This window comes from Schistocerca americana, chromosome X, assembly GCF_021461395.2.
Source record: "Schistocerca americana isolate TAMUIC-IGC-003095 chromosome X, iqSchAmer2.1, whole genome shotgun sequence".
Taxonomy (NCBI): domain Eukaryota; kingdom Metazoa; phylum Arthropoda; class Insecta; order Orthoptera; family Acrididae; genus Schistocerca; species Schistocerca americana.
Genome location: NC_060130.1, coordinates 151,866,209 through 151,890,351, shown reverse-complemented (window position 1 = coordinate 151,890,351; position 24,143 = coordinate 151,866,209). Strand labels below are relative to the sequence as shown.

The window sequence follows — 24,143 nt, the reverse complement described above, 5'->3', positions numbered from 1 at the left end:
GCTATAAAAATTACAGCATCACAGTATACGTCTAAGCTACGTTTTACGTACGAACATAATCTCTTTGGTTGAAAATGTGGTTACGTGTTTTATTTTAGGTGTTTCTTATGTTCTACACTTTGACTAAGTTTTATCACATTTTACACATAAACTTCTGAATTATAACTGACGTTTTAATTCCTCCTTGATTTTTGGAAACCATTGCAGCTGTTCAGTTTCGAATTTCCGGCCTTGGCAGAGTCTAGTGTTTAATAACGTCGGAGGACTGTTTTCAATCTTGTCTCCATTTATCCGTGTTAAAGAGTATTATTTTCTTAGCTTTTTCTGTGGTACTGCCAAGGCAATGTTATTTTTCACTCTCTGTCGTACATATGGCCTTACAGCCAAGGGGAAGCGTCCCTGAGTGAAAGAAGTCTTATGGATCAGAGAAATTTTTGTTCCGCCAAGTTATGTGCACTATTACGGTTTGTTCTAAGTTTTAAGTCACGTTCACATTCTCTAAGAATGGACCCGTTCTTGCCCCGTACATTGACGATTAACACTATAAGAGCCGTTCTTCAAGAGACAACCATCGTTATAAAAACGACAGTACTCCACATAATTCGCATTCATATAGTGAACCGTACGACTAATCTTGACTTAGGGCGGATGCCACAGAAGAGGTCAACACCTTTTCGGCGGCCGTGTGTGGATTTTAGAGTATTTCTCACACTCACCGAGACCGAATGAGGTGGCGCAGTGGTTAGCACACTGGTTCAAACCCGCGTCCGGCCATCCTGATTTAGATTTTCCGTGATTTCCCTAAATCGCTTCAGGCAAATGCCAGCATGGTTCCTTTGAAAGGGCGCAGCCGACTTCCTTCCCCATCCTTTCCTAACCCGACAGAACCGAAGACCTCGCTGTTTGGTCTCCTCCACCAAACCAACCAATCACACTCACCGAAGTAGTTCTGTTTTTCTCCCGCTACAATCATAACTGCTATATAAGTGAGACTTCGTACTGAGTCTTGCAGTGCCGGAATGCGACGCTTCAGGCCTTTAACAAGTTGGGACTGTGGTGCTAACGCCGTCTTTATGTTACGAAAACGTTTCCCTCCCTCCTCTTCAGCGGGTGTTGATGTTCACTACTAGCTTCCCTCATAACTTGGATACACAGGCAGCAGTCGTCCTTACTTTGCTTCTGAGACAGCGTGCAGTGTCATCTGCGACGCTGCAAACTGCATTAATATCTCTGTGTCGGCCGTTCCGCACGGACGGTGGTCGCAGCGACAGTGAGTCCGCATTGGGTAATCGCGAAGTGAGCGGCATGACAAGAATGATGAAAATTTATCATTATTGAGGAAATTCATTTTATAATATGATTATTGATATCTTTACTGTGGCAGAGAAAGATTTTTGAACGATTTGATGAAGACTTCATAATAAGGTAATAATTCTCCTTGCTTTAATTGCGCGCGAGCTGCTGCCTGCACACCATTATAACAATCTGGTCTCCAACACAGAACTTTCCCGTCTTGTTAATTAGGTAACATTAAAGACAATTCAGGAAAGATTAACGCAATTAGTGCAACCTTTTTGTAATACACGATGAACCTATATATTTTTAACATCTTTTCTTTGCAATTCTGGGTTATAACGAAGAATACTTTTGTAAAGCGACTTTTCTAATTTTGCCAATACATCTTTTAAAGGAATCAGCATTAACGTAATTTATCACGCCATCTTCCATTTTCCAGTCTTTGTCATTCACTAGATAAAGTTTCAGAACTGCAGTTTAAAATGCAGACACATTACGTGGACTCATTGCACACAGAGTTCACCTGTAGTTACTTTACCACTCAGTAAATGAGACGAGACTTTTTAGTAGCTTTCAGTAGCAGCAGCAGTTTCCAGAGAGTAGTCTCTAGAGAGCAGTTTCCCGAGCGTTATTCATTGCCAGAAGTAAGCCAAAAAGAGAAAAAGAAAAAAAAATACATTTCAGATTTAAAGGGACTTCCTTTCATTCAACCAGAAATCAGTAAATGTATTGTCAAATTTCATGTCAGATAAGTAAAGAAGCATGAAACAGAGTGTTACGATTTTTGAAGAGAACTTATGTAGAATCTGGTTTTCTTTATTAAGCGACTCAGTACACCTTCTTGGAAATCACTCAGTCAGATTAACTTCTGTTTCGTTTCATGGTTTTCAATAGACGCTACTTCTCAAACAACTTTTCAAACAATCAAAGAAAAGAAATTACCAATGCAAAATCAGAAAATAGAAACTTAACAATGATATTTATTTTTTAAAAGAAACTTTCAGGGTTCACTCCCCTCCAGCTAATAACTATATTTTGGGGTCGAAATTCTGCCTTAATATATCTCATAACCAACACCTAAACCCTAAACAGAAGATATGACTGTGTCGCTTTCGAGGGTGAGCATAGACTTAAAGAACTAACAGAACACATCGATGTGTTCGATTTGAACGAAACGATTATTAGTTTCGTCCCGTCCTCTTTTAAAGAGGTCTTTCCGCAGAAAAAAGTGTGCAAGCAGCTGCTTTACCTTGCAATTTCTAAAATAAGCATATTTAATTCAATGAGAAACATGCTTAAGCTCTAGCAGCTGGATCCTTGCATGTGCACCTGCTAGTTTGCTCCTTTTAGAACACAAAGTAATGGTACAGAAAAGAGGGGAAAGGGATGAGGAAGATAACCTCGTGTCGTTATTCAACCTTTCGAGGCAAAACGTCTTCCTCTCGAACGGATAAAATTAACGAGGACTGAGAAATACCGTTAATAAGCTTTTTTTTTTTTTTTTAATACAAACGCTATGTGAGAAAGCGTTTATTGTTAGCGTGTGTATACATATATAGCAAGTTATGTAAATGCTCTGTCAATTTATGTGATCGAGATGTGAGATTTACTTGAAGCTTCTTAGGCTATAGCTGTTTGTGAAATTCGCTGATACTGGTTTCAAGGCGGTCAAGAAGCAAGGAGCTAAATTCTACTCTCGCCAAAGGACGTTTAGTGATCTCAAAAACAAGTATAAAGAAGCAATGAACAGTAATGCCAGTGTTCTTTTTCTTACTTCGTGGGTACTGTTTTAGACAGGGAAGGGGATGAAAGCAAAAAACTGAAGAGTGGAAATTCAAACGTCCCAAGCGCCATTTTTACACAAAACGGGTTTTCAATGATACTGTGTTCTTGATACTCTGTCGCCTGCCCCTGGACTTGTTCCAAGTGCCAAACCGTGGAGAAAATGTTTCAAACATGTATCGAGAGGTTGTAACAATGGAAAATTGTACTGAAATGCAGGAGGATCTGCAGCGAATTGACGCATGGTGCAGGGAATGGCAATTGAATCTCAATGTAGACAAGTGTAATGTGCTGCGAATACACAGAAAGATAGATCCTTTATCATTTAGCTACAAAATAGCAGGTCAGCAACTGGAAGCAGTTAATACCATAAATTATCTGGGAGTACGCATTAGGAGTGATTTAAAATGGAATGATCATATAATGTTGATCGTCGGTAGAGCAGATGCCAGACTGAGATTCATTGGAAGAATCCTAAGGAAATGCAATCCGAAAACAAAGGAAGTAGGTTACAGTACGCTTGTTCGCCCACTGCTAGAATACTGCTCAGCAGTGTGGGATCCGTACCAGGTAGGGTTGATAGAAGATATAGAGAAGATCCAACGGAGAGCAGCACGCTTCGTTACAGGATCATTTAGTAATCGCGAAAGCGTTACGGAGATGATAGATAAACTTCAGTGGAAGACTCTGCAGGAGAGACGCTCAGTAGCTCGGTACGGGCTTTTGTCAAAGTTTCGAGAACATACCTTCACCGAAGAGTCAAGCAGTATATTGCTCCCTCCTACGTATATCTCGCGAAGAGACCATGAGGATAAAATCAGAGAGATTAGAGCCCACACAGAGGCATACCGACAATCCTTCTATCCACGAACAATACGAGAATGGAATAGATGGGAGAACCGATAGAGGTACTCAAGGTACCCTCCGCCACACACCGTCAGGTGGCTTGCGGAGTATGGATGTAGATGTAGAAAAAAAAGAAAAAAAAAAAAACAATCCTGATGAGGTTAGTCACGGTGTTTGTGACAAGCAGTGCTTCCGCCTGGAGTTTCAAGTGCCACGCGCCAGTCTTTTCTCTGCAGGATTTGCTACGGTCGCAGGTTCGAATCCTGCCTCGGGCATGGATGTGTGTGATGTCCTTATGTTAGCTAGGTTTAAGTAGTTCTAAGTTCTAGGGGACTGATGACCACAGCAGTTGAGTCCCATAGTGCTCAGAGCCATTTGAACCATTTTTCTGCAAGATTTCCACGGAATTGTTGAGCCAACTTAAGCTATGAACTCACTCAGTGTAATTCTAATTCCTACAACTTACTCATTTGATTTTAAAGATGCTGCTGAAACATTTTTGTCAATGCAGGCGTTTAATATTTCGAAACGCAGGGTGATCAAAGTATGCCGGCCGCGGTGACGAGCGGTTCTAGGCGCTTCAGTCCGGAACCGCGCGACTGCTACGGTCGCAGGTTCAAATCCTGCCTCGGGCATGGATGTGTGTGATGTCCTTAGGTTAGTTAGGTTTAAGTAGATCTATGTTCTAGGGGGCTGATGACCTCAGATGTTAAGTCCCATAGTGCTCAGAGCCATTTGAACCATTTTGTGGTCAAAGTGACTCGTATTCGCCCATCTCAAATAGTTATTAAAAATTTTCGTTGTGAAATATAAGACTGGAAAAATGTCATTTTCTTCGAAACATGAAAGACCGTGGCTGATGTGTGCCATGCAGTGCTTCATTTGGAAGATCAGCGATATTTATCAGTTTCCAAACAGCAAGACCTGTTGACGAAGCTGCCTTTCTTCCTCAATACGACAGGGAGTTCTACAGTAAACTTTTCAACTACTAACCCCGAGAACGGGATCGTGTAAGATACAGAAGTCAATACTGAGAGACTTTTTTCGTGAATTCAATTTTATTATTCTCTCGCAAAATTTTTTTTTTTAAAAGATATGAGAAATGATTTTTGTCGACTACTGTTCAACTAGTTAAACCATTACTGCTGTATTTCCGTACCTGTATTATCACAAATAAAACGTAGACCCTCAGTATTAATGACACTCAAAATAAAAACTTGCTTATTGTCCGTGAGAACCAATTAGTTCCTACAGAGAGGCGCACGAAATGTGTTATCATTTTGTTTTTGAATATAAACTTTATTGTCAATACAATCTGAAAGGAACATATACTACAATGAAGAGCCGTCCACGGAGATTTGTTCTAACTCAGCACATGCTCAATATGCCCACCATTTCGTTTCCTAACTTTATTTAAGGAGATGGGACCTGGACAAACTGATTAAACCACAGGTTGTACAGAGTTTCAGGGAGAGCATAAGGGAACAATTGTCACAAATGGGGGAAAGAAATACGGTAGAAGAAGAATGGGTAGCTCTGAGGGATGAAGTAGTGAAGGCAGAAGAGGATCAAGTAGGTAAAAAGACGAGGGCTAGTAGAAATCCTTGGGTAACAGAAGAAATATTGAATTTAATTGATGAAAGGAGAAAATATAAAAATGCAGTAAATGAAGCAGGCAAAAAGGAATGCAAACGTCTCAAAAATGAGATCGACAGGAAGTGCAAAATGGCTAAGCAGGGATGGCTAGAGGACAAATGCAAGGATGTAGAGGCTTGTCTCACTAGGGGTAAGATAGATACTGCCTACAGGAAAATTAAAGAGACCTTTGGAGAGAAGTGAACCACTTGTATGAATATCAAGAGCTCAGAGGGAACCCCAGTTCTAAGCAAAGAAGGGATGGCAGAAAGGTGGAAGATGTATATAGAAGGTCTATACAAGGGCGACGTACTTGAGGACAATATTCTGGCAATGGAAGAGAATGTAGATGAAGACGAAATGGGAGATACAATACTGCGTGAAGAGTTTGATAGAGCACTGAAAGACCTGAGTCGGGAGTAGACAACATTCCATTAAAACTACTGACAGCCTTGGGAGAACCAGGCCTAACAAAACTCCACCATCTGGTGAGCAAGATGTATGAGACAGGCGAAATACCCTCCGACTTCAAGAAGAATATAATAATTCCAGTCCCAAAGAAAGCAGGTGTTGACAGATGTGAAAATTACCGGACAATCAGTTTAATAAGCCACAGCTGCAAAATACTAACGCAAATTCTTTACAGACGAATGGAAAAACTAGTAGAAGCCAACCTTGCGGAAGATCAGTTTGGATTCCGTAGAAATATTGGAACACGTGAGGCAATACTGGCCTTACGACTTATCTTAGAAGAAAGATTAAGGAAAGGCAAACCTACATTTCTAGCATTTGTGGACTTAGAGAAAGCTTTTGACAATGTTGACTGGAATACTTTCTTTCAAATTCTAAAGGTGACAGGGGTAAAATACAGGGAGCGAAAGGCTATTTACAATTTGTACAGAAACCAGATGGCAGTTATGAGAGTTGAGGGGCATGAAAGGGAAGCAGTGGTTGGGAAGGGAGTGAGACAGGGTTGTAGCTATCTCCAATGTTATTCAACCTGTATATTGAGCAAGCAGTAAAGGAAACAAAAGAAAAATTCGGAGTAGGTATTAAAATCCATGGAGAAGAAATAAAACTTTGAGGTTCGCCGATGACATTGTAATTCTGTCAGAGACAGCAAAGGACTTGGAAGAGCAGTTGAATGGAATCGACAGTGTGTTGAAAGGAGGATATAAGATGAACATCAACAAAAGCAAAACGAGGATAATGGAATGTAGTCGAATTAAATCGGGTGATGCTGAGGGTATTAGATTAGGAAATGAGACACTTAAAGTAGTAAACGAGTTTTGCTATTTGGGGAGCAAAATAACTGATGATGGTCGAAGTAGAGAGGATATACAATGTAGACTGGCAATGGCAAGAAAAGCATTTCTGAAGAAGAGAAATTTGTTAACATCGAGTATAGATTTAAGTGGCAGGAAGCCGTTTCAGAAAGTATTTGTATGGAGTGTAGCCATGTATGGAAGTGAAACGTGGACGATAAATAGTTTGGACAAGAAGAGAATAGAAGCTTTCGAAATGTGGTGCTACAGAAGAATGCTGAAGATTAGATGGGTAGATCACATAACTAATGAGGAGGTATTGAATAGAATTGGGGAGAAGAGGAGTTTGTGGCACAACTTGACAAGAAGAAGGGACCGGTTGGTAGGACATGTTCTGAGGCATCAAGGGATCACAAATTTAGCATTGGAGGGCAGTGTGGAGGGTAAAAATCATAGAGGGAGACCAAGAGATGAATACACGAAGTAGATTCAAGACGGACGTAGGTTACAGTAAGTACTGGGAGATGAAGAAGCTTGCACAGGATAGAGTAGCATGGAGAGCTGCATCACACCAGTCTCAGGACTGAAGACCACAACAACAACAACAACTTCCTTCAAACGAACACTGAAGTTAGTGATTACCCTACGGCACATGTCTTCCGTAATTTCACTGCAAGCTTGAAGAATAAGTCTTCTGAGCTCCGTTAAATCACGTGGACGTTTCGGGAAAATCTTTTCCTTTAGGTACCCCCAAAGAAAAAAGTCACATGGATTGAGGTCTGGACTATTGGGGGCCAATTTTGTCCGTCATTGAAGCGACCTGGAAACCTGAGTGAAATGATCCGCATGTCGAAATGCTCGTGTAATAACTGCAACACAGTGTTTGCAGCATGTGGCCTTGCTCCATCTTGCATGAAACACTGCGTGTTGAAGGGCAAGGCAGTAGCAAGAAGCTGTGAAATGAAGCTATTGCGAAGCATGCTCAAATAACGCTCGCTGTTCACTGTTTCTTCAAAGAAAAAGGGTCCAATAAGTCCGCGACTGGAAATTGCTGCCCACGCTGTAATCCTCGGAGCATAATGTTGTCGTTCATGAAGCACTTGTGGGTTTTCAGTGGCCCAAAAGCGTACATTTTGTTTGTTAACCACACCATCTAAATGAAAATGCGCCTCGTCTGAAAATCAAACGTTGTTGAGAGTTTCTTCCCTATCCTCCGCCCACTGAGCAAACAGTAGTCTCCGCTGCTTGTGTTCTTCAGTGAGCTTCTGTGCACAGGTCATCTTGTATGGGTACATACGGAGGTCACTTTGAAGAATGCGTTGAACGGAGCGTCTGGATATTCCCAGTTGCACTGCTGCCTTTCTACACGATTTCCCGGGACTTCTCTGTACAGCAACTCGTACCGGTTCAGTATTCTCCGGCGAGCAAACAGGCTTAGGCCGAGGTCGCTTCGCTTCCAATACTGTTCCTTCCTGTACAAATTTATCGTACAACCTGTGGATGGTCTTCTTCCAAGGGACCCATCGTGTGTTAAACTGTTGTCGAAAACGCCTCTGAGTCACAACAAGGCTTTTCGTTTCATGAAAAAGTAACACAATTGCCGATCGTTGCTGTGTCGTCAGTCTTCCATTGTCAGCCATTGCTGCTTACTACTCTCCTAGCGGCAGTATCGTGAATTACACGTCATTTCGTAACTCACTTGTTTTTCAAAGCTCTGCTGGTACTGCCGTAGAGATCCCAGCGGGATATCTAATGTGCGTCGTAAATTGTGAAAGAAACAATTGGTAACACACTTCGTACGCCACCCTGTAGGTATGATAATTATTTATTTTCTAATTTGTCTCGTAATTTTTTGCAGTGATGAAGTGAGCAGTATAATTCCGTGATATCAGAATACCTCCTTAATTTTTTGGATACAAATAAGTTTTGTGCAAAAAGAGATACATTATTTTCTGATTCTCCTGACAAGTGTAACAACTGACATTTAGAACGTTTGGCGTTTTCATTCCTCATACGGCTATAAGAACACGAGTATCTCAAATGTACGTCTTCTGTTACAGGTTAACCCGAACAAAGGAAGCTTGACAGAATCCTAGTTCCTGTTGTGTGCCCGCACCACCATATAATCACGGCGTCCTAGCTGCGAGCTTGGACGCCATTTGCTTTTGTACTATATCAGCTCGACGTACGCTACGTTAGTAACAGAGCACACTGGTCGCCGTGGAGCCCAGTAAATTTGGTAACGGGAAGTAACGTGTGGTGTGTATGTGCCAACCGCTCTTTGGAATGATACTCAGCAGAAGCCGAAACGAGCCAGGGGTGTTGTCACACTGTATGAGCTTGCTGTCTGCTTGGAGCAGTGCCCGTTGTGAGAACTGACGAATTAAATGTTCGCTGTCGAAAATATTCTTTTATTTTGTACATGACACAGTGTAAACAGCTATGTAGAACAGTTTTGATTTGACAATGCACAAAAAACGAGATTCTTCGTAACAATTCTGAAATATCAACAAAGGCAAAGAGGACAACAGAAGGGCTAGAATTTGGCAACAGCGGAGAAGGGGCTACGGCTGGCTGTTAGCTGCCCTGCACGCCTCCTTGAGACGGAGGCCGTGTATGTTGATGAAGCCGTCGGCGTGCGACGGGTCGAAACCTCCGTGCTCGTCCATCGACGCCAGCCGCTGGTTGTACAGCCCCACCGGAGACCAGCGCGCCACCACCGACACTGCAACATTTCAGTATCTGCAACACATCTGCGCTTCTAGAAGTCTACTACATCTATACAAAATGTTCACGGTCGATCGATGGACAAAGACGGTGGCTTGCGGCATGGCAACAGATGATGCCATCTTTAACTTTGGCTACAACGATGGTTTCGTATACACAGGATGGTCCATTGATCGTGACCGGGCCAAATATCTCACGAAATAAACGTATTCCAGTCAACATTGTCGAAAGCTTTCTCTAAGTCTACAAATGCTAGAAACGTAGGTTTGCCTTTTCTTAATCTAGCTTCTAAGATAAGTCGTAGGGTCAGTATTGCCTCACGTGTTCCAATATTTCTACGGAATCCAAACTGATCTTCCCCGAGGTCGGCTTCTACCGGTTTTTCCATTCGTCTGTAAAGAATTCGCATTAGTATTTTGCAGCTGTGACTTATTAAACTGATAGTTCGATAATTTTCACATCTGTCAACACCTGCTTTCTTTGGGATTGGAGTTATTGTATTCTTCTTGAAGTCGGACGGTATTTTGCCTGTCTCATAGATCTTGCTCACCAGATGGTAGAGTTTTGTCAGGACTGGCTCTTCCAAAGCTGTCAGTAGTTCTAATGAAATGTTGTCTACTCCTGGGACCTTGTTTCGACTTAGATCTTTCAGTGCTCTGTCAGACTCTTCACGCAGTATCATATCTCCCATTTCATTTTCATCTAAATCCTCTTCCCTTTCTATAACATTGCCCTCAAGTACATAGCCCTTGTATGGTCCCTCTATATACTCCTTCCACCTTTCTGCTTTCCCTTCTTTGCTTAGAACTGGGTTTCCATCTGAGCTCTTGATATTCATGGAAGTGGTTCTCTTTTCTCCAAAGGTCTCTTTAATTTTTCTGTAGGCAGTATCTATCTTACCCCTCGAGAGATAAGCCTCTACATCCTTACATTTGTCCTCTAGCCATCCATGCTTAGCCATTTTGCACTTCCTGTCGATCTCATTTTTGAGACGTTTGTATTCCTTTTTGCCTGCTTCATTTACTGCATTTTTATATTTTCTCCTTTCATCAATTAAATTCAATATTTCTTCTGTTACCCAAGGATTTCTACTAGCTCTCGTCTTTTTACCTACTTGGTCCTCTGCTGGCTTCACTACTTCATCCCTCAAAGCTACCCATTCTTCTTCTACCGTATTTCTTTCCCCCATTTGTGACAATTGTTCCCTTATGCTCTCCCTGAAACTCCATACAACCTCTGGTTCTTTCAGTTTATCCAGGTCCCATCTTCTGAAATTCCCACCTTTTTGCAGTTTCTTCGGTTTTAATCTACAGTTCATAACCAATAGATTGTGGTCAGAGTTCACATCTGCCCCTGGAAATGTCTTACAATTTAAAACCTAGTTCCTAAATCTCTGTCTTACCATTATATAATCTATCTGAAACCTTTTAGTATCTCCAGGATTCTTCCATGTATACAACCTTCTTTTATGATTCTTGAACCAAGTGTTAGCTATGATTAAGTTGTGCTCTGTGCAAAATTCTACCAGGCGGCTTCCTCTTTCATTTCTTCCCCCCCAATCCAAATTCACCTACTATGTTTCCTTCTCTCCCTTTTCCTACTGCCGAATTCCAGTCACCCATAACTATTAAATTTTCGTCTCCCTTCACTATCTGAATAATTTCTTTTATTTCATCATACATTTCTTCAATTTCTTCGTCATCTGCAGAGCTAGTTGGCATATAAACTTGTACTACTGTAGTGGGCGTGGGCTTTGTGTCTATCTTGGCGTCCGCTGCTCGTGGTCGTGCGGTAGCGTTCTCGCTTCCTGCCTCGTGATGACTGGGTGTTGTGTGCTGTCCTTAGGTTAGTTAGGTTTAAGTAATTCTAAGTCTTAGGGGACTGATGACCATAGATGTTAAGTCCCATAGAGCCATTTGAATCTATCTTGGCCACAATAATGCGTTCACTATGCTGTTTGTAGTAGCTTACCTGCACTGCTATTTTTTGTTCATTATTAAACCTACTCTTGCATTACCCCTATTTCATTTTGTATTTATAACCCTGAATTCGCTTGACTAAAAGTCTTGTTCCTCCTGCCACCGAACTTCACTAATTCCCACTATATCTAACTTTAACCTATCCATTTCCCTTTTTAAATTTTCTAATCTACCTGCCCGATTATGGGATCTGACATTCCACGCTCCGATCCGTAGAACGCCAGTTTTCTTTCTCCTGATAACGACATCCTCTTGAGTAGTCCCCGCCCGGAGATCCGAATGGGGGACTATTTTACCTCCGGAATATTTTACCCAAGAGGACGCCATCATCATTAAACCATACAGTAAAGCTGCATGCCCTCGGGAGAAATTACGGCTGTAGTTTCCCCTTGCTTTCAGCCGTTCGCAGTACCAGCACAGCAAGGCCGCTACTAGCGCCTAGCGCCTGCGAATTTTCGTTTATGTCGCGCAACTGGATCTCGGTGCTGCAATTTTTTTTTCGCCAGTGTATGTACAGTAAGTCCTAGGTGGGACTGACCGTTGCTAACGAACGTCACAGAACGCGCTGAGAATAGTCACACATATACAGTAAGTTTTGGATTGAGGACTTTGCTGGAGATTTTGCCAAAACACTTCCAGTTTTAAGCTCTTGCTCAGACAGTTCCGCATATGTTTTCCACTGTGCTTCACTTAACAGTCGACAATCAACACGCGCTGTTTTCTCGTAAGCACCATTCCGTGTTGCATTCAACTGATCATTAATCACGTCTACTCCTCTCATTCATTCAGACGTAACGGCACAGCGAAGTACTCGGGGCAGAGCGCGTGGGAGCTGTGAATGGGCACACATTTGACAGCAACTGGTGCATCGAAATCATGCTTCCCAGTATTTTCTGCGACGGGCTGTTCTCCTGTCCATTAACAAGGTAAAATTCCGTGTCAGTCTTATAATATTTTCCGAGCCAATTTTATTTTGTCCACGCTGTATACATTTCTGTGGCAATGTGGTTTAGTTTATCCTCTTGTAATCAAGAAACTATCTGGTCCAATGTGCAGAACTGACGATACAATGTGTAGTACGCTTGAAATGGAGTAGTTAGTTTCAGCTTTCCTCAGCTGTGCGAGATGTAAAAATGTGTCCTTATTTGTGCATACCTGAACCCTTGAAGAGCTCCACCTGCACCCATCCTGTGACATTTCTTTGCGATGCAGTTATGCACTCGCGAACAAAGTTACATTCCGGGCTGAACCAGAAACCTGAAACGCCGAAAATCAAGCAATCAGTTTAAGTCCCCATCTGTATATGGCAATACATCATAAAATAAGACGGGTTATCTTTAGATTTGTAATTCAGGTAACCTAAAAAGCTACAGTTAAATCAAGCAAAGAGTTTGTTTCTTACCGTTGTAAACATAATCTGACATCTTGTCTTTGAGAAAAGTTTTAACTCTAAGGACCTCGCGATCCATGCAGAAAGTCTCCAGGTCCAGATGGGCGTCATGCAGAATTTTACCAGCGGGCGTCTCGTATACACCGCGTGACTGGAGACAAAAAATATTGCGTCGTTACACATCACTGTACTAGAATTTTGAGAGCAGTTTTAGGCAGGAATAGAAATGTATTAAAAAGCACAGGCGCAGCGACATGTAGTAAACAGACGTTCCACAAACCATGCGAGAAAGACTGGCAGGTTTCTGCAAGAACAATTTTTCTTATGTGATATAGATACTCAGAGGTTTGCGTCCACATCAGTTCATCCCAGGATTAACTCTAAAAATGCAAAGTTTCTTTCTGTATGAAGGTGGTATCTCCTGCAATCAGTCTGACATCGCCAGGACAGTTCCTTCGAAAACTTCACTGCAGATTTTCTGCTTCATCCTCAGCCTATTCGAAAAAAGTAAGGAAGATTAGGATTTAACATCCCACAGATCACGCAGTCTAAGAGTGGAATACACGCTTAGACTACACAAGGGTTCAAAATGGCTCTGAGCACTACGCGACTTAACTTCTGAGGTCATCAGTCGCCTAGAACTTAGAACTAATTAAACCTAACTAACCTAAGGACATCACACACATCCATGCCCGAGGCAGGATTCGAACCTGCGACCGTAGCGGACGCTCGGTTCCAGACTGTAGCGCCCAGAACCGCACGGCCACTCTGGCCGGCTACACAAGGGTGAAGAGGAAATTGGCCATTACTGTTTTAAAGAAACCAAGCCGAAATTCACTTCTAACTATTTAGGGAAACCATTCTATACCTAAATTTGGATTGCCCGACGTGTATTAATGGACTGTTCTTCCTGAGTGCGAGTCCAGTGCCTTAGCCACTGCATCACCCCACTCACAAGTCCAACCCGAGCTTGTTCTTCGTCTCTGATGCCCTAGTCGTTGGGAAGACATTGAAGTCTAATCTTCCTTCCATTTTTAGCAGTTAATTACGTTAACTAAACTGAGAGTACTGAAAGAATTTCAGGAAGGCCACCTGCTAGCCGTAACTAACAGAATACGTCGATCATTCAACGACAAGGGCAGTGTGAATGGCCACAAATATGTTTGAGTTGTAAAAAGTGTATCAAATTCTTTACTGACGGACCTCTGAGGAAAGACGGTCGTTCATTTCCTGAGAACATGCTTAAAAAGCTTAAAGAAGCATCTTTCAGTTAAGAAACTACAAATATTTCCCAGCTCGAAAAATACGTATCATCTAGAGATCGGGCAGAGAGACTCAGTTAACTAACTGCTCGCACAGAGAAGCACTTACATTTCCCACACTATATTCTGTGAATGGAACGGGATAAAACCTTAATATATGAAACAATAAAACGCTCCCTCCGTCACACCCTTAACAGTCTTTACAGAGAAAAGATTTTGATCTAAAACACAAAAAAAGTTGTCGCATCCATCACATGCTTCATTTTTAAACACCCTGCAAACTCAGATGCATGATTTGGGTTGGTTGGGTTGTTTGGGGCAGGAGACCAAACAGCGAGATCATCGGTCTCATCGGATTAGGGAAGGACGGAGAAGGAAGTCGGCCGTGCCCTTTCAAAGGAACCATCCCGGCATTTGCCTGGAGCGATTTAGGGAAAGCACGGAAAACCTAAATCAGGATGGCCGGACGCGGGATTGAACCGTGGTCCTCCCGAATGCGAGTCCAGGGTGTGCATTATTTGATGAAAGTGTTTATGTTCAAAAACTATGCACAACACATATAAAGACTTTGCCTGAAGATGACAAGTAGGAAACTCGTCGAAATGTTGCGACAATACGACGGTACAACCCGACTGGCAACCCGAGAAGATCACAGGAGATATTAGACAGCCATTAACAGCAGCAACAGAAACAACAAACAAGATGCGAAACTTAAGTGAAAACACATGGAAAACATTATGCAGAGAAAAATTGTAAGGAAAAACGAGGGCTATACCAGCTTTATAACGGTTTTTTGAAACCTTAATTGAAACCGTAATTGAACGGAACCGTAATTTACAAGAATTTCGTATTCTTTTCTTGTTTTGTTGCTGTTGTTGATCCAAATCGACCAAGGTGCGTATTTATTGCCATATATCTTTCTTCACCAGAAGTCATTAACAGAAACCCTACGAGCTAATTTTCTCTGAGACCACTGGACCCAGGATTAGAACTTGACACCTCCCGAAATCAAATCCGTGACTTTCATTTCTAAATTCATCTCAGCAGTGCCACAGTCTCATAACTGACGATTAATATGGCTATATTATTAGCTGACAAACTACATACGTTTTGTTTTTCAGATTCACAACTGCAACCCATTTGAACTTACTGTTGTTCTGGACAGTTACTCAAGCGACGGTGACATTGTGATCAGTATCGAAACACAGGAAAAGCGCATTTACTTGCTGTAACACTTAATGACCGGACAGCAGCACACCAATTGTCGGTGGATTTTACGGCTTTGTAAGTTTCCGTAATAATGCTTTTGTGTTTCTATGAAATTTTACCCATCTAATTGATGAAGTGAATCTGATTCCGTTTTTAGAACGATATCGAACGAAATGTGAGACCAAAGACATACGCGAGAATGACCGACGATCGACCGTTGGTGGATCTGCATAACGAGGTACTGCTTGCTCCAAGTACCAGTCCCTTCTCCACGCATAAGACGGGCCGCATCTTGCATGCTAAACAACGGGTTCCTTACTGTGAGTCCTGCCTTCCCAGCACAACTAGCCAGTCACCTGGTGCACAAGTCTGAACACAGCTGCAAATAAGCAGGCACACAGATGGAAACAAAAATGAAACCGTCTTGATGGAATCACCAGAAAAACAGAACTATAACACATCGGAATACTCTGAGGTGACAAAAGTCGTGGGATACCTCCTAATATCGTGTCGGACCTTCTTTCTCCCGGGACAGTACAGCAACTCGACGTGGCATTGACTTAACAAGTCGTTGAAAGTCCCCAGCAGAAATATCGAGCCATGCTACCGCTACAGTCGTCCACAGTTGCGAAAGTGTTGCCGGTGCAGGATTTTGTGTACGAACTTACCTCTCTATTATGTCCCATAAATGTTCGATGGAATTCATGCTGGGCGATCTGGGTGGCCAAATAATTCCCTCGAATTTTCCAGATTGTTCCTCAAACTAATCGTGAACAACTGTAGCCCTATGACATGGCGCATTGTCATTCATAAAAATTCTGTCGATGTTTGAGACGATAAAGTCCACGCATGACTGCAAATGGTTTTCAAGTAGCAAAAAAAAAAAAAAAAAAAAAAAAATGGTTCAAATGGCCCTGAGCACTATGCGACATAACTTCTGAGGTCATCAGTCGCCTAGAACTTAGAACTAATTAAACCTAACTAACCTAAGTACATCACACCCATCCATGCCCGAGGCAGGATTCGAACCTGCGGCCGTAGCGGTCACGCGGTTCCAGACTGAAGCGCCTAGAACCGCACGGCCACACCGGCCGGCTTTTCAAGTAGCAGAACATAACCATTTCTAGTCAATGATCGGTTCAGATGGACCAGAGGACCCAGTCTATTCCGTGTAAACACAGCCCACACTATTGTGGAGCCACCAGCTTGCAAAAAACTGTTCAAATGTGTGTGAATTCCTAAGGGACCAAACTGCTGAGGTCATCTGTCCCCAGGCTTACACACTACTTAATTAACTTAAACTAACTTATGCTAAGAACAACACACACACACACACAGGCATGCCCGGGGGAGGACTCGAACCTCCGGGGGGGAGGAGCCTCGCAAACAGTGACATGGCGCCCAAGACCGCGCGGTCAACTTGCACAGTGCCTTGTTGACAACTTGGGTCCATGGCTTTGTGGGGTCTGCACAACCTCGGATCCTACCATCAGCTCTTACCAACTGAAATCAAGACTCATCTGACCGGGCCACAGTTTTCCAGTCGTCCAGGGCCCAAACGATATGGTCACGACCCCGGAAGAAGCGCTGCATGCGATGTCGTGCAGTTAACAAAGGCATTCGCTTCGGTCATCAGCTAACATAGCCCATTAAGACCAGATTTCACCACACTGTCCTAACGGATATTTTCGTCATATATCCCAGATTGAATTATGCAGTTATCTCACGCAGTGTTGCTTGTCTGTTAGCACTTACAACTCTACGTATAGGCCGCTGCTCTCTGTTGTTAAGCGAAGTCTGTTGGCCACTGCGCTGTCCATCGTGATGTAATGCCTAAAATTTGGTATTCTCGGCACACTCTTGACACTGTGGATCTCGGAATATTGAAGTCCCTAACGATTTCCGAAATTAAATGTCCCATGCGTCTAACTACAGCTCTAGCCCGCCCAGTTAGCCGTGCGGTCTAACACACTGCTTTCCGGGCGGGAAGGCGTGCCGGTATCAGGCACGAATCCGCCCGGCGGATTAGTGTCCAGGTCTTGTGTGCCGGCCAGTCCGTGGATGGTTTAAAAGGCGGTTTTCCATCTGCCTCGGCGAATGCGGGCTGGTTCCCCTTATTCCGCCTCAGTTACACAATGTCGGCGATTGCTGCGCAAACACTTCCCCTCCACGTACGCGTACACCATAATTACTCTACCACGCAAACATTGGGGTTACACTCGTCTGGTGTTAGACGTTCCCAGGGGCGTAGAGGGGGGGGGGGGGGGGTCCACTGGGCACTGGGGGCCGAACCGCACAATAACCCTGGGCTCGGTGTGGGGCGGCGGTGGAGTGAGTGTTGTGGGGTTGTGTACCACTGCGGGATACGACGAGGACGAAGCCTCTCCGTCGTTTATAGGTCCCCATTCCCATACAATACAATGCAATACAACTACAACTCTCATTCCGCGTTCAGAGTCTGTTAATTCGCGTCGTCCGGCCATAATCACGTCACATCGGAAACCTTTCCTTATGAATCACCTGAGTACAAGTGACAGCTCCACCAGTACACTGTCCTTCTATACCTCGTGTATGAGATACTCCCGCCATCTGTATGTGTGTCCCATGACTTTCGCACCTCGGTGTGATGCTGCAGTACTGCGACTGGGTTGCCGTCTGTACAGCAACAGCGCTGCACAGCGTCGTTGTGTGGCTCTTCAGCTGCATTCAGCGACCCCATACAGGAGGGCTACTCGTCATCACTAAATCCATCTTTACTGCTATGTATCACTGTTAACGTAGAATATGATTGTCGAAAAAACAAGCCCAAGACATAGCCGAGCAGTGCTGAATTCAAGTTTGAGGGCATAGACTAAATTGGACATTACTGTTGTCAACAACAATTACCATGAGTGAATGGAACAAATTTGATTCCAGACAAGACAGAGAGCACATTTCGTCGACATTTGCACCTTTATGCACTGTTTTGAGTGCGATACAGATACAAAGCTAATTAAGCAAGCTACCAAACGAAATGCAATAATTCTGTAGCGTACCACTGGAGAGAGTGTGTCCTTTCTTTCTTTCGCTTACGCCATAGTCCCGCAGCGATCACAGGGTCGACGCGGTTAGAACGGATTTGGCAAGGTTAGTTTTAGGGGTGGCCGGATGCCCTTCCTGCCGCCACCCCGTACCCCCAGGGATGGAATCATTGTATCCCAGCTGTCTGCATCTAGTGTAAAACGTGGAATAGTGCGAACGTGTTTCAAATGTCTGCGACGCGTGTAACTGAGGCGGAACGTGGGGCCCAGCCCGGTATTCACCTAGAGGGATGTGGGAAACCGCCTAAAAACGACATCCAGACTGGCCGGCACACCGGCCCTCGTCCTTAATCCGCCGGGCGGATTCTATCCGGGGCCGGCGCGCCTACCCGAGTCCAGGAAGCAGCGCGTTAGCGCTCTCGGCTACCCTGGCGGGTCTACTGGAGAGAGTGTGTCCATTACACCAAAATACTCAGAAGGCATCCCTGAACACACACTGTAAGTTTGTCGGTGGAGTTCTAATCCACCTTGCATATGAATGAGCTAGCGAATGACGTCTGCAGTTCCATGAGGCTTTTCATGAATGATGCTGTTGTATACAAAGAAGTCGCAACGCTTGGAAATTGTGGTGAAATGAGGGAAGACCTGTGGAGTATCACCACATAGTGCAAGGAGTGGCAGCTGACACTCAACATAAACAACTATAACACTTTGCGCATAAATAGGCACAAATACCTGTTATTGTACTCGACGGAGAATAGTCGCAGGCAGTGGTCACATCCATAAAATATCTAGTAGTATGCGTACGGAGCTATTTGAAGCGGGACGACCACATAGAACTAATCGCGTGTAAGGCAGATGCCAAAATGAGATTCATTGGGACTCCTCGAGAAGTGTAGTCGACCCACAAAGGAGGTAGCTTCCAAAACGCTCGTACGGGTTGTAACTGAATATTGCTTGTCAGTCTGGGATCCGTGCCATTAGAATCGATCGCGGAAATAAAAAAGGTCCAAAGAAGATGGTTCAAATGGCTCTGAGCACTATGGGACTTAACATCTGAGGTCATCAGTCCCCTAGAATGTAGAACTACTTAAACCTAACTAACCTAAGGACACTTTTTTTTTCACTAGCTGCTTATATTTTATGACCCACCGTCTAATTTCTTATGGTGGGTCGTATATTGCCACTTAGCCGCTGTGACTGGGTCCGGGGTCCGCAGTGACTGAAAGTAACACCACACCGGCTCCCGTCCCCACTCACACCGTTGCCCGTATCCCGCCACGTGGAGGCGGGCTCTGTTTAGATCCATTTGATATCTTTTTTTGTGCAGCATTAGAAAAACTTATAACTAATACAAAATCAAGTAAGATATTAATAAACAAAACGAAATTAAATATTTAGAAAGAAGGAAGGAAGAGAACTGAATGGAGAAGTTATAGGTATAATATTGCCCGTCACCTGGTTGTGGGCGGAGGCCCGGGTTTTGGAATGACCCTCAAGACGCTGGCCGTTGCTCACCATGCTTTTAACATCTACCATCCTAAAAACTACCTTAACTAGAAGAGATTAGGGTACGTTAAAGCTAGAAACTAAGACTAAGACCTCCATGTCCAGCCTGCTAAACTATTTACGATATACAATAGAGAGGTAACTGATTTTGTGCTTGGCTCAAAGTTGCTGATGAAAGGGTACTCGTGGTAAAAGTAATAAGGTAATGACGCTAACGGTTTGTGTTGAGCCTACAAGGCTCCTAGTAGAGTACATCAGGCGCAAGCACCTCCCGGCCCCGCCGACAGCACGACCTGAACGGTGGTTTTCCCCGATCTACCATAGGTATCCGTCGGGTTGGGCTCAAAAGAGAGGAACCACAATTAAGATCCTTCCATCCAGGACGTGCGCCGCCTCTTACCAGGGGGGCGTAGGTCCCTTGAAGAGGTGCCCAACTTTTAGCTTCAGATGAGAAGTTCTTAGTATAGTGGAGGTTGAGGTATAGGCTGTGTAGGTTGGTTGTACAAACAGTTCACACTGAGCCAATGAGACTTACAATGATACGTGGTGTGGCAGTTAGCACCTTCCGGCCCCGCCAGCAACACAGCCTGAGCGGTGGTTTTCCCCGATCTACCATAGGTATCCGTCGGGTTGGGCTCAAAAGAGAGGGACCACAATTAAGATCCTTCCATACAGACTGTGCGCTGCCTCTTAACGGAAGGCGTAGGTCCCTTGAAGAGGTACCTAGCTTTAAGCTCTTATTGGACATGGAGATGCTGTTAACTATTTATATATAAGGTGCAATCTGTTTTTAGGATTGTGTGTGACTTGTGCACCTCTTGTCGGTTGTTCCACTCTGTTCTTTGAATTTGACTTGGTTGACACTATGGATCATCCGCGCTGGACGCTTCAATATCTGTGTTGGTGCCCTGGTCTGTATCTGTTTCTTCTTCATCACTCGTGGTGCTAATCATGTCTGTGTCCCCCTGGGCATCATGACGTCTGTTTGGACCGACTTGCCTTCGGTAGGGTCTGTTGCGCAAGTATTCTATTTGTTGGATCTTCGAGATTTCGTCCGTTAGTTTGTTGAGTTCAGTCCACCTTTCCGGGTCGCGTATTATGGCATGTAGTTCGTTCTGTGTGTTCAGGCGATTTATGTGTACTGTGTGTCTTATGTTCGTGCGTTGTCCGCAGAAGAAGACAGTATGTTCAGGGGAACCTTCTTCCCCGCATGTGCATCTATTAGTCTGCTGCAGACTCACGCGGTACAGGTGCGTGGGATAAGGGCCATGTCCTGTGATGAAATGTACCATACCGCGGCTGGGATCAATATGTTTTAGTTTTAGTCTTTCCCGGATGTCAGGGAAGAAGTTGTATACACGGCGGCCCTTATCGCTGTTGGCCCACTCGCTCTGCCAGGTATCCACTCGCCATGCTCTGAGTTGGCGTGTTGTCTCAATCGGTACACCAGTGATCTGCCGAACCTGGTCTATTCTCCCCATCCTAAGCCAGTACATTGCTGCGCGGTACCTGATGGTGATATCTATGGCGAAAATTCCCATGACGACACATAGTGCGTCATTTGATGTTGTGTTGAATGCCCCAGTTAGTCGAAGTAGAACACTTCTTTGGCCTCGACGTACAATGGTTCTGTTGGTTGAGAGATTTAACCTGTGGGCCCACGTACTGGCACCAAAGCATAGTACTGACTCGAAGAGAGCGCAATGGTATGTTCGTGTCACTGACAGGGGTAGTCTGAATTGTTCCGAATTTAGCCTAGCCAGTTTGTGTAGTATCTTTTCTGCTTTGTTTGTGCATATTCGCATGTGTTCGTGGAAGTTCAATCGTTCATCAATGTATACTCCTAGATAGCGTGTGACTGCTAGTCTTTTTATGTTTGTGTCCCCGATTTTGACTATTGGGTTCCTGCGCAGGATACCCTTTAGCAATGTATAAGTTGTTTTGTTTCCTGCTATCTTTAATTTATTATCTGTGCACCATTGGGTTATTGTCCTAAGTGTTCCATTGGCTCTTTCTTCTAGCTGGGCACGGTTATTTGCTGAAACTACGACGAGTAGATCATCAGCATAAGCGACAGCTCCATCTGTCAAGATGTGCTCCTCTAGTAACTGTAGGAGCGGTTCTATAACTATGTCCCAGAAGATGGGGCCGCAGATCGACCCTTGTGGACAGCCTTTTGTAATTCGTTTAATCACTTTCTGGTTGTCCATTTGCCAAACGACCGTTCTGTCTCTGCAGTAGTCCATGAAACTATTATACAGAGACTCCGGTACCTGCAGGTGTCTGAGCCTCTTGAACAAGGCCGGCCACCAGAGGTTGTCGAAGGCACCTGAGATGTCTATCATAATTGCAAGTGTGTATTTGGAGGGTGTGTCGTGTACTATTTGGAGTGCTCTGTTAATTGCGTCGTCTATAGATTTCCCTTCCCTGAAGCCGTATTGGTGTGGTGTCAGTCCCCGTAGTGTTCGGTGCGCTTGTAGTCTTTTGCAGAGTAGTTTTTCTTGTACTTTACCGAGTGTATTGATAAGGCAAATTGGTCTGTATGACTTGGAGTCTGATGGGTCTTTGTCTGGAGCCTTTTTGATGATAACCGCCTTCGAGGTCTTCCACACTGCAGGCACACGGCCCAGCCTTAATGCATCGTTTAACAACGTTGTGAGAAACGAGGTGATCTGCGGTGCAATTTGTTTCAGTACCTCAGAGTGGATACCATCCGGTCCAGGCGCCTTTTTGTTTTTGAGTTCTGAGATCGCTGTCGCCACTTCTTCCTGCGCAAATGGACAGGTGACGGTTGGTGTGGTGTATACTGTGTGTACTTCGCGTCTCAGTGCTGCATGTTGTGGTGTGTCTGTGTCTGCGATGTCGTCGGGCAGGAGTTTGCTCAGCAGGAACTCCGCTGTGCGTCTCCAGCCCTTAGTCATCTCACCATCCTTCTGTCGCAGCGTTCCCAGAACCAGTGGGCTCTTAATTTTCTCTGTCATGATTTTGTATGGTTCCCCCCAAATGTTTAGTTGTGTTTGTGCTGCTACATGGCTGTTCCAATGGTCTTTCCTGGTCTTATTCAGCTCAAGTTTATATTTATCCTTGGCAAGCCGGTAGTCGTGTAGTCGTAATTGTCTTTCTCTATCTGAAATTGTTCGTTGGTAAAGTTTACGTTTACGTTTTGAGTCTTGTTTGAGTCGTGTTAATTGTGTAGTCCAGGGAATATTTTGGTGTTTTGTCATTCTTTGTGTGGGTATGCAGGTGTTCTGTGCGTGTGTGATGATATCTGTCGGCATGTGTGCTCTGTAATCAACACTGCCGGTGATGTCTTGCGGTATGTGCTCATGTATTTTTTGTCTGACCCTGTCCCAGTCTGTTTTGTCAAATAATAGTCTTTTTGGTAGTGTTTCTGTGTTGACGTTCGGTGTGCCACTTAAGGTTAGTGTGATGATGTTGTGGTCGCTAGCAGTGATCTGGTCATGTACGGTCCAGTCTCGTACGTGGTTGATGGCGGCATTATTAACGAGGGTGATGTCTATGTTGGATGAATGACCGTTGTGTCCGATGTGAGTCGGGTGATGTCCTTCCTTGTTGAGTACGTGTAGTCTGTTTTCTTAGATGATGTAATTTATTCTTCTACCTCTGTCGTCAGTTCTGTCTGAATGCCACAGGGTTTATCTGGCATTTATGTCTGCACAGATGAGAAGTTTTTTGTTGCCAGCGTATTGCGCAACATCTCTGATAAGGTCTGCGTATGGTTTGATGCAATGACAGAATTGGGCGTACAGCGACGCGATGATCCAAGTATCCCCCTTGTGTGTGACTTCAACTGTAACTAGGTGCTCGGCACAGAGTTCTGTAATTTTGACTGGATGTATTTCTTTGTTTAGGATTATGACAGATGCCATGCAGCCTGTCCCCTCCGCAACTGTCACCGCACTTGGAGGAAAGTTGGGGATACGCCCTTGTCTAGTGTAGGGCTCCTGTATGCACAGAATGTCACTTTTTAGTTCACGTAGGACCCGTGGGAGCTCCGAATTTACAAGTATACTCCGCATAGCATTAAGGACAACACACACATCCGTGCCCGAGGCAGGAATCGAACCTGCGACCGTAGCGGTCGCACGGTTCCCGACTGAAGCGCCTAGATTGCCGGCCGCGGTGGCTGTGCGGTTCTAGGCGCTGTAGTCCGGAACCGCGGGACTGCTACGGTCGCAGGTTCGAATCCTGCCTCGGGCACG

At 44.2% G+C, this 24,143-nt stretch overlaps 1 protein-coding gene across 1 annotated transcript in view; it reads right to left on the bottom strand.

The window, feature by feature from the left end:
- Positions 1 to 9,214: 9,214 nt before the first annotated feature.
- The window catches only part of LOC124554941 (argininosuccinate synthase), a 154,419-nt gene continuing 139,490 nt past the window's right edge, over positions 9,215 to 24,143 (bottom strand). Inside the window, exons 8-10 of the mRNA XM_047128641.1 lie at positions 12,933 to 13,071; positions 12,686 to 12,787; positions 9,215 to 9,549 (exon numbers count right to left, since the gene is read on the bottom strand). Coding sequence (XP_046984597.1) covers positions 9,389 to 9,549; positions 12,686 to 12,787; positions 12,933 to 13,071 — 402 coding nt within the window. The 3' untranslated portion in view covers positions 9,215 to 9,388. The remainder of the gene's footprint in view (positions 9,550 to 12,685; positions 12,788 to 12,932; positions 13,072 to 24,143) is intronic.